This window comes from Panicum virgatum, chromosome 4N (genome assembly GCF_016808335.1).
Source record: "Panicum virgatum strain AP13 chromosome 4N, P.virgatum_v5, whole genome shotgun sequence".
Lineage (NCBI taxonomy): Eukaryota > Viridiplantae > Streptophyta > Magnoliopsida > Poales > Poaceae > Panicum > Panicum virgatum.
In genome coordinates, this window is record NC_053148.1 from 16582071 (window position 1) to 16592404 (window position 10334).

Sequence of the window (10334 nt, forward strand, 5' to 3'; positions counted from 1 at the left end):
GCGTCACAGTCCCTTTGTGGCTCCATGCACGAGAGGCTGTAGAAATTATTGGGAAACACTGTTCCCGGTGAGAACACCAACGTCGAACCTGGGATTCGAACGCTGGTGGGCAGCGTGCCCACGGGCAGGCGCTACCAACCGAGCTGCTCCATTCCTGTGCGTGCTCCCGACCAGACAGAGACAGGCCTCGTCTTTTTGGATCCTGTCGCCCTTCAGCTCTCTCTCTCTCATTCGCAGCAGCTTGCCACAGCAAATCCCACCGCTGCTCTCGGTGCGATGTCGTCGGCCGCCGTGAGCGCAGCGTCTTCTTGCCCGGCCAAGCCCGAGGAGGAGGAGCAGCCGCGGCTTCCGCCGGAGGGGAGGGAGGCGTGCAGCTCCGCCGCCGCCGGGGAGCAGGAGCAGGAGCAGCGCGTGGCCGCGGTGGACCGGAAGCTGAGCGAGGCGTCGCTGTGGGCCAGCACCACCGAGGAGGAGACGGAGGAGGAGGAGGAGGAGGACGACGACGACGAGGAGACGGCGGCGGCCAAGGACGGCATCGAGCTCGGCCCCAGGGTCAGCATCAAGGAGCAGCTCGAAAAGGACAAGGTGAGCGCGAGAACGAAACGCCTCGATTGTTCAGCAGCTCGCTTCTTCATCCTACTACCTGTAGTTTCTGAATTCGCTCCTGCTTTGCTTTAGTTTCGTACTCCACTAGAAAACCTAGGGCGCGGCGTTGCCGCGCCAGCTTGATTTGGCCAGTGAGCCCTTCACTCCATAATGATAGTTGAACAGTGTTTTCTTTGTAAAAGATCAAAATAGTAATGTCATGGTAGTGTAAAAACAAGGGATCAAACACTTCATTAGGACTCCGTTTTAATAGGAAACTTTTACACTTTGTTAAAATTACTTTCTAATATGCTTAAGTGGTCACTGCTGCTAAGAAATAATTTTTTTTTCTGAAAGAGCTTTAAGGAATATATCACAGCTATAAAAGGGGGCCACTCAAGTTATTAAAGTTTGGAATTGCTCCAAAGTCTATGAAATGGCAGATTTTAAATTATGTTGCTGAATCCTGATGAACATACACTATCATTTGTGGAGGTATATACATATTGAATACGTGTCTGAAGTTTTAACCCATATGTCATTTTCTATTTGTAATCTTTCTCCAAATGTCTGAGTGACCACACTGTTTGGAGTATGTATAACAGTCATAAACAAATTGTCCGTAGATGAGTACTGTACATGTTTGTTTATGTACTGACAAAATTGTTTCCTGCCATTTATCCAGCTGATTGCAACCGTTATAAAAGATCATGCCCAAGGCACTTTTTAAGCTTGGATATTACTATAGAGATATTAAAAAAAGATGAGCATAGCTTGGACTTCGAGTTGTTTTATTAAGCTATATTATCCCAAAAAAAATTTGGTACTGCAATCTAGAACTTCCTCGCTGCCCAACTAATTCAACAAAGCAAAATAGTCAATGCAACTCACTAAGATTTAGTTTAGTTCAAGTATCACTGTATTCTGAGCACTAATCTTTTGTACAATACTGTTGCAGGAGAGTGTGATATTTCTGATAAATTCAGTTTTCCTAAAAAAACATTATAATTTGCACTCTGGTGGACTCTTTTTGATTGGTTTTTGTATAAGGGTTCAGGGATGGCTCCTGAAACCAAAGTTGTTAAGGCAGCTAAGCCTGTGCTTGAGTGGCATAATAAATAGGATAGCACAAGTGCATACTCCACGTTAATTGCTACATGTAGCTGCATCTTGAATGTCATTTGTAACATCTGCTGGGAGAGCCATGCTTCTGATGTTCTCATGATTAGTACAATTAAAGCTGGAGCCCCATCATGAAAACAGAGCAGTATGTTGAGAGTTATATTCCTAAAGCTATATGGAAGTTCTTCTACCTCCTCAATTTTTCTCTTTTCATACTCAGATGAGAGGCGTAAAAAAAATTCTCTTTTCAAGTTCATTCAGGTGTCATCCTAGTTTGATGATAGCCAAATTGGCTGCTACTACACTGTTATTTGTTTGAATGTATAGATGCCATTTTATCCTAATGCTTACAGAGCCCAAGATACTCCTACAATCCAGAATGCCATAGCAGCTGAACTTCACTTTACTAAATACTTGTTGAAGTTGTTGTAGAGAGGTGAATATGGGGAACACCACACACCCCAATCAGGGGGGTGTCACTGATATATATAGCCAATGGGCTTATGTATACATGGTAGGGAATCAGTATGCAATGAAGGCCAATGAATGCTAATAAAAGCCTACAGCTATACATATCTCTAACAGTTGTTATTGCTTAACTTGTAATATGCTTCTACTTCATCAAAAAAATTATGCCTGTGGTACAAACTCCACTGTCTTGTACCCCACAGTACTTAACTAAGTAAATTTCTGTTCAAACCAATAAGTCTTTTCCTACAGTATCTATGAACTTTGGCAATTACTGAGATGTGCCTGTCAAGTTTGCATGCACATATCTTTTTACCAGCATTGTGATCCCACCTCCATGCTATGTATTAAACAAACTTTGTTTGGTTTGTAATTATTGGTCTGTGCTCATGCAGTCATGCTGCAATGCTCTGTAAATTTGTCACTGTATCTGTAAGGTAATATTGTTGAGCTACAGAATAAAAGGTGAAGTAGCACAACAAAATGAGATTCATCCATTATAAGGCACACCGCACACTCCAAGCAAGGCGCATGCATATGTAGACCATGAAAAAAAGAAAGCTTTAGAAAATTCCATCAAACGACACATTACCTATAGAGAAGGCGACTTGCTGCAGCTACAGTCTTCATCGAACGCGAGTAAGACATGGCTGAGGATGTTGTAGCCACCTTGTTCCTAGGCAGAGGATGTCTGTGTTGAGTGTTGGTCAGTAGCTTGACTTTGAGGCATTTCGTCGAGCAGCTACTGGTCATCTTCCAATGGCCACTCTGTCGGCTAGGCCGCTGGCAGGTGTGCTCTGCAGAGTGCGAGGGCACAGGGGGAGCTGCGAAGGGCTGGCGTTGCCTGCCTGTGTCGTCGTGTGTGCATTTGCTTGGCACTGCCATAGATGCTCCTCCTCCTTCGCATGCGTTGGACAGCGGAACGAGCAGAGGGAGCCGCATAGGCAGGCGGCGAGGGTAAGCACCCTTTCTTTGGCCACGACCACGCTCTATCGGGCATCTGGGGCCGTGCGGGTACCAGGTGCCTCGTGCTCTGGTCAGGTGCATCCAGCTTCCGCGTTGCAAGCAGCGACGACCCGACGGAGGGCGGAGGAAGATTCTGGAAACGCTTTACTTGCTTTCGAACGGTCCAATTAAAATCCAACGGCGAGGAAGAACAGGAGACGTGGCCCAATTCTCTACCTGAGTTTCCGTCCAGGATTCGTCTTTAGAAGATTTCAGGCCAATGCTTAATTACCTTTGTAGCAGCAGTGAATGTTTCATCAGTTACCGCTCCATTTAATTCTCCTCTTCCTGATTCCTCTGTTTCAGGTCCCTGGTGGTGTATTATCATTATTATTAATCGCTCGCTTAGCTACTGCTGCTTGTTTTTTCAGGCCAATGCTTAATTTTTTTTTGTCGTCTCGTGCAGGATGATGAGAGCCTGAGGCGATGGAAGGAGCAGCTCCTGGGCAGCGTGGATTTGAACTCCGTCGGAGGTAAAACTAAAAACAGCAGTAGCTTTTCAGCCCCAAGCTGTCGATTCAAACCACTTTTTTGTCTGTTCGTTTTGTGTTTGTTGCGTGAAGCGTCATGATCCGTAGACCGTAGCGCACAGGATGCACGTCAGTCTGCGACTTGAATTTGCACCGTGCGTGAGTCTTTCAGTGCTCTGGTCTGGTGAACTACTCACCCGTTGGCTTCTGGGTCATCTCTCTCCGTGTTCCTTGTATCGCGACCCTTGACCTTCGTTCTCACCAATATTCACTTTTCCTAAAAAATTAGTGTTTAGGAAAGGAAACAAGACGAGTCTTAGCAGCCGGCCGGGGAACATATTCTCAATTTGCTTTGAAAAAAAAGTAGAATTCAAAAGGAAGGAACTGCAGTTGGATTCGGCCATTGTCGCAATAGTACACATACAGGACTTGTTCGGAACATTGGAATTTTGCACAAAGCGGCACAGGCATTATGAATCCTCTCTCCTTTCTAAATTTTAAATAAGGCATTATGAACTGCAAGCCGTCCCTTAACCAGTCAGCAGCTTCTGGTCTGAAATACGCAGCTGGAAGCTGAGAAAAGTAAAAAAACTCGGCCGGGTGGGGAAAGATCACCCCACCGGTATTAACTTAAGAAGAAGCCTCGGCTTCCCCGACCGAGAAAATCCCCGAACCCTGGCCTGTCCTGACACTGGGAGACGTAATCCCTGGGAACTGTGCCTGGGCCATGTAAGGGTCCTTAGGCCGACCTGGGCCGTCTCACAACCAGTGCTTTGGCACACAGAGCCAGCGAGGGGATTTTTTTATCCTCAGCCTGAAATTCGCTCCCACGGGGAGTCAAATTCAGGACCTGAGGGGTGCCGCCGGAGTGACTAACCAACTGGGCTAGCATGCTTTGGCGAAGCTGAGAAAAGTGGAGGGGCGTTGTGCCGGGTGCCACGGAAAAGGCCGTGTGGCGTGCTTCGACGCCCTCATTTGTAGCCAAAGGTTGCACAAATGCCTCCGGTCGGCACTTTGCTCCGGCATCTTTCTCTTGCATCCATGCCCTGTTGCCTAGGTATCTCATGCTGTGCTCCTACTCCGTTGGTGTAGTGGTCAATGACAGTGTCCTCAAAAGCTGTGAAGGACAATGATACAGTGTCTCTCCCAACCGTGGAGGACGAGAGCCGCAGCATAATTGATCATACAGATACAGTGTCTTTCTCCTAACAGAGCACTCCACCTCGTATCCACCCTCAGGAACTGTTCATGATTCCATCCTGCCTGAACTTGCAAACATTTGGGCGAATTCCGGTTCCAAATTGGCCTCATGCTTTGTCACCAACCAAACTGCAGAGACGCTGGAGCCGGACGTGAAGATCACGGGCCTGTCCATCCTGTCCCCTGGCCGGCCGGACATGGAGCTGCGGATGCCGCCGGAGCCCAAGAGCAAGGAGCCCTGGTTCACGCTCAAGGAGGGCAGCGCCTACAGGCTCAAGTTCACCTTCGCCGTCGCCGGCAACATCGTCTCCGGCCTCCGCTACACCAACACTGTCTGGAAGACCGGCATCAGGGGTAACTGCACACCCTCCTGCTAGTCCTCTGGGCGCTGTATTTTTCCCCACCATGGATGCACCATGGATTGTTGGGTTTGTTGACTTGTTCTAATGAAATCGCTTCTTGCACAGTGGACAGCACCAAGGAGATGCTGGGCACCTTCAGCCCTCAGGCCGAGCCCTACACCTACCTGACGCCCGAGGAGACCACCCCGTCGGGGATCTTTGCCCGGGGATCATACTCTGCAAGGACAAAGGTAAACAACCTTCCTGCAACATTGTTCACTTCAGCTGCATGATTCGGGAGTCAATGAACCTGATTGTTTTGTTTTTCCACTTTATCAGTTTCTTGACGACGATCGCAAGTGCTACCTGGAGACGAACTACACCTTTGACATCCGCCGGGATTGGCCGTCAAGCTGATGAGCAGCGTGCTTTTTCAATCCCTGAATGATTGATCTTCTTGAATTGGGGGTACATGCTTTGGTTCTCGAGGCCCCAAGCTGTTGCCATTGCTTAATAACTTGATGACACAAACTCTGATGTGTGTTCGATTACAGCTCTGCTAGTCTGCAGGTAGCTTCTGTTCAGGTGTTTCCTTTCTGGGTAGGGCGCCTTGGATGTTTTGTCGCAGAAGTTGTAGCCATTTTCTTTTACAAACAGTTTGACGGTCTTCATACATCTCCAACTACAAGATAGGCCCTGGTTCATTCAATTAATTCACATCAAACTGAAATAGGAAAACAGCTTCGCTCACCATTATGGATTTTTCATCAAGAAACAACTTTCTTCAATACTCTCTCCTTTCCAAATTATAAGTTGTTACAACTTTTTTGGAGAGTAACAATATTTCAAGTTTGATCTAGTTTTATACAATAATAAAGTACTAAAATTTATGATACCAAATAAGTATAATTAGATTCTTCATTAAATATACTTTCATAGTATATCTATGTGGTGCTATAAATTTTTGTAATCTTTTCTATAATTTTGGTTAAACACAAAAATAGTTTCACTCTCCAAGAAAGCTATAATAACTTACAATTTGAAACGGAGATGATAACACAGAATTTCAAGAAGTAGCTGTGCAACATCGACAAATCAACATAGTAAGATGGTTCACTTGCAGGACTTGAGCTACAAAGCAATTGACTTCAATTTTTAGACTGCATGTAACCAGATGTTAAAATTTCAGCATAATCTAGGATCTGTTTGACTTCAGATAATATGCAACAATACTAAGACAAGGTAATTGTTGATACTACGTTTGCTCTCTAGATATTAAATTTCGTTCAAAACTGGCCTGTTTGATGTTCATACAACAAAAGATAAATTTGTACAGAGCAACTCACAAAACCTAAATGTCTCCAGTAAAGACTACAAAAACAAAGCGTCTTCATCAACAGCTACACGAGACACTAGTTCTCACTGAACTCAAGCGTCTTCATCAACAGCTTCTTTCTCCGCAACAAGCATAAGCGTCTCCAGCCGCTTATCGAACAGAGCTGCACTGTCATCTCTCTCATCAAGCTCAGCGCCCTCTGCTTCTAACCACTTCTCACGCAAATCATCAAGAATGTTGCCTTGGTCAGTATTTCCTGCACTCCCAGGTGCACTGGGACGAGTTGTCCGCAATGAGTCGTCTCCGGATGGCGGTGGGAGTATCAAGAGCAAGGCCCGGAACTCCCGAGTGGCTGCGAATATCTCGAAGTTGCAGGCGATGATATCCAAGATGTACTCCCTTATTTTCATGACACCATATCTGTGTTCAGGACCAAAATCTGATATTGAGTATCACACTAAATAATCTATTCACGACAACTACAATCAAGAATAGTGAGCACACATACATGTCTGAAAGCATCAACCAGCGGCACAATTCTGCCGGTGAAGCATGTTCAAGATGTGGCAACAGCATATCAGCTACAACCCGCTTAAGGGGAAACAACAAGTATCTTGATGCAACGTCAAATAGTTCTTCAGCCTGCAATAGTTGCACTTGAATTTTGTTAACCAAAAAAGGGGGCAACTATATTGGCATTTATTACAATGAGAGTTAATAATCTCAAGTTTTGTATATGTTACCTGATCAGGATCCAAATGCTCTAGCTTATCAGTATACCTAAATGTAACACAGGATAAAAGTAAGCTACTAGAAAATAGCAATAACAACAAAAATAGTGGTGAAGCATGTAAACTACAATCCGAGCTTACATGTATTCCAGCATCTTTTCAAATGCTTCTGCACTCAAGTCATGCTCCTCAAGAAGTGGAAGGTTCTGAGCTGCTTGAAATCCACAGTTACCTTCAAGAAAATCAGCAGTTCGAGCTAGCCTGGCTCTGAAGTACTCTGACCTTGAGGCCAAAATCACCTGATGACAATGGAAAACCTTATCACCTACTTTTATATAAAGATCAGCAAGATCCTCCTCCAAGTTTTTGGGCATCTCATTTGATTCCTCAGTATCATAGCCTTCTTCTCTTGAGTTAGCTAGACAAGTCTGCAGAATACGCTGCAATGCTGATGGAAGGCGATCTTCCTCAGGCAAGGACTGCGCTTGTAAAATGAATCGTTTCTGTGAATTGTCCAAATCTAATTCTCTCGCCGACTTGTACTCTGCATACTTCTGATGTGCAACTTCATTATCCAAAATCTTTTGCAACTCCTCACACTTGCAAACTTTGCATGCCCGCGCCAAATTTTCCATGTCGTCCACAGCTACCTCGAGTCTATCAGAATAGAAGAAATGGATGAGGCTGTATAAGGCACCATAATACAACTTTTGGTTAGAAAATCTCACTTCCTTCCTGTCTTTCCAGTCTGTCTTGAACTTCTTTTCAAAGAAAGGAGATCGAGCACAAAGGATGACGCGGTGAGCTTCAACAGGTTTTCCATCCACGTAGAATGTAATATCAGGAGGAAAAAGGCAAGCACTTGATGGATCATCCTTTGGCCCAAATCCTGCATATTCAGTATATATGTTAACACATCTTCTATATGTAATAAAACAAAGTGAGCATTCAAAATTTTGCACATTGTGCTGCATGAAACAACTGATGCATGTATTACCTTTTACTGGCATTTTGCATATAGCTAGATGAATTGGTTATGCATTATGCACTTCAATAGGTAAGCACACATGATTCGGATTTTTTTTTCATAGTGTCAGAAATCAGATAATCTCTACTCATAGTAATCTTAGACTGACATTGGCACATACATGAAATGGACAGCTAACAATTCAAATTTAAAAGAAATATACTAAGTATCCTTACAATTATTACAATTGGACTGGTGCCCAAATTGGAAATCCTATTTGAACTGCACCATAAATTCAAATCTTTTTACTTGTGATCAATATAGCCCAAGAACGAGCAAGCAAAGTCACTTTCAGACTCATCTCCACTACGCTGGATCCGTTATTTCAGAAAACACACACAACAATATATCAAATTAGCCTTCGCATACAGCAACATGAACTGATTGCACATGCTCCATTTCAGCAGGCAAGCATACTAATTAAAACTAAAGATGGTTTCCATTGACAATAATCTTAGTGGCATTGGCATACGAACGAGATCCAGGCTATCAATAAGAACTTCACAAAAAAATTTAATCCTTCCTATGATCCACGGAATAATGAGCCAATTACCAATACAATCATTCCACTTGACATCAATATATTGCAAGAACAAGGACTAAAATGAAACGTGAGCAACAACACTCACCGGCAGCCGCGGCGAGGGCGGCAGCTTCGGCGCCGGCGCTCCCCTGGAGCATCTCGAGGAAGGCGGCGCGGTTGGCGGGGCAGGCGAGGAACGTCGCCCGGAGCGCGGCGGGCAGCGGCGCGAGAGGCGGCGGCCTGGCCTCGAACGACTTGAGCAGCCAGCGGAGGCGCAGGTTGAGCGCGGCGTAGTGGCACCGGTCGCCGTCGAAGGTACGCTCGGCGCAGACGGCGCCGGCCTCGAGCAGCATCCGCGCGGCCTCGGCGTGGCCCGCGAGGCAGGCGTAGTAGAGTGCGACGGAGTCCCAGCGGTCGCGCGCGTTGACATTGGCGCCGACCTCGAGGAGGAGGGCGAGGCGGTCGCAGTCCCGCGCCCGCGCCGCCTCGAAGAGGTCGCCGCCGGGGACCTTCTTGAGGGGCACCGACGGCTGGAGGTCCTCCGGATCGAGTTCGACGTCGATGTCGAGGGCACGGAGCTCGACGTCAGGATCCGAGTCCATGGGTGTCGGAATTGGCGACGCGGCGGCCGGCGGCGAGGAAGAGGGGCGGTAGGGGAAGAGTCGACGGTACTGGTGCGCGCAAAATATCTGCGGACGGGACACGGGAGGGCCGGCGCCGGAGGAGAGATTTCTTTCCTCTTGAGATTGAAATGAGATTTCTGGTTTGAAGAGAAAGAGTTTTAGTTTTACAGAAAAGATTTTCAAAAAATACACCATCTTATAATTGACTAGTAGGGCCGCACATGCTTGAAGAATAATATTGCAGAAAAATGAACACACTAAATTTTAGTTGTAAGAAGCATTTTAACGAAACTATATATGGTGAAAATATGCAGTCAGGTCAAAACATTCATATCACAATAATGGTTCATTTGCTGCAGCGGTGAAGATTCACTTCAAGGAAAACACGTCGGATGATGGTTCGGTCACCGGAGATAGCCTAAGATAGTAGGGTGCCCCACATGTTTTAAGAACCACGTTATGAACAGAAATTGCGTGAAAACAAATTAACACTTACAACATGCAGCTGGTTTGCCCGCATGTATTTTCAAAAATCTACTAAATAAGTAATTATGCCTATAAAATATCTAATAATTTATAATTTTATAATAATTATATTAAAGATGTTCATCCGTCAAGGATGTATCTTCAAAAATTCTAATAGATAAAAATTTTAGCCTAAGTGCAATTCAACCACATAAAGACCACAAGTAAAAGTTACGAGTACAAACCACTCGAAAAAATGTCATGATTAATGAGTACAAACTGAAACATATATACATGGTGTATTGTGGCTTAAATAAGGTCAAATATAAACCGGAACATAGGGTCACAAATATAAACCGGAACATAGGAATTCTATATAGGGAATGTTTTGAATATTCCCAAGAAAAAATTGATTGATCCTGCCCCTCCACAGCATCT

General features: G+C 45.2%; 2 protein-coding genes across 2 annotated transcripts; one reads left to right on the top strand and one right to left on the bottom strand.

Moving 5' to 3' along the window:
* The first annotated feature begins 212 nt into the window (after positions 1 to 212).
* Positions 213 to 5944, top strand: LOC120669869 (rho GDP-dissociation inhibitor 1-like). Its single transcript, XM_039949744.1, has 5 exons — positions 213 to 585; positions 3587 to 3653; positions 4986 to 5204; positions 5318 to 5442; positions 5531 to 5944. The coding sequence occupies exons 1-5, from the start codon at positions 277 to 279 to the stop codon at positions 5606 to 5608; spliced, it is 798 nt and encodes a 265-aa protein (XP_039805678.1). The 5' UTR covers positions 213 to 276; the 3' UTR covers positions 5609 to 5944.
* A 480-nt stretch (positions 5945 to 6424) lies between these two features.
* On the bottom strand, positions 6425 to 9542 carry LOC120669868 (BTB/POZ domain-containing protein At2g04740-like). The gene is made up of 5 exons (XM_039949743.1): positions 8915 to 9542; positions 7400 to 8147; positions 7271 to 7307; positions 7036 to 7169; positions 6425 to 6947 (listed from the first exon to the last, which is right to left on the bottom strand). The coding sequence occupies exons 1-5, from the start codon at positions 9408 to 9410 to the stop codon at positions 6620 to 6622; spliced, it is 1743 nt and encodes a 580-aa protein (XP_039805677.1). The 5' UTR covers positions 9411 to 9542; the 3' UTR covers positions 6425 to 6619.
* Positions 9543 to 10334: the final 792 nt, after the last annotated feature.

Bases quoted from the DNA above. Each gene is read 5' to 3' on its own strand.
- LOC120669868 (XM_039949743.1), bottom strand. From the start codon at position 9,410: ATGGACTCGGATCCTGACGTCGAGCTCCGTGCCCTCGACATCGACGTC. The intron at 8,148-8,914 runs GTGAGTGTTGTT...CTGAATATGCAG, and splicing joins CGCCCTCGCCGCGGCTGCCG to GATTTGGGCCAAAGGATGAT. The intron at 6,948-7,035 runs GTATGTGTGCTC...TCCTGAACACAG, and splicing joins TGGTTGATGCTTTCAGACAT to ATATGGTGTCATGAAAATAA.
- LOC120669869 (XM_039949744.1), top strand. From the start codon at position 277: ATGTCGTCGGCCGCCGTGAGCGCAGCGTCTTCTTGCCCGGCCAAGCCC. The intron at 586-3,586 runs GTGAGCGCGAGA...CGTCTCGTGCAG, and splicing joins AGCAGCTCGAAAAGGACAAG to GATGATGAGAGCCTGAGGCG. The intron at 5,205-5,317 runs GTAACTGCACAC...CTTCTTGCACAG, and splicing joins CTGGAAGACCGGCATCAGGG to TGGACAGCACCAAGGAGATG.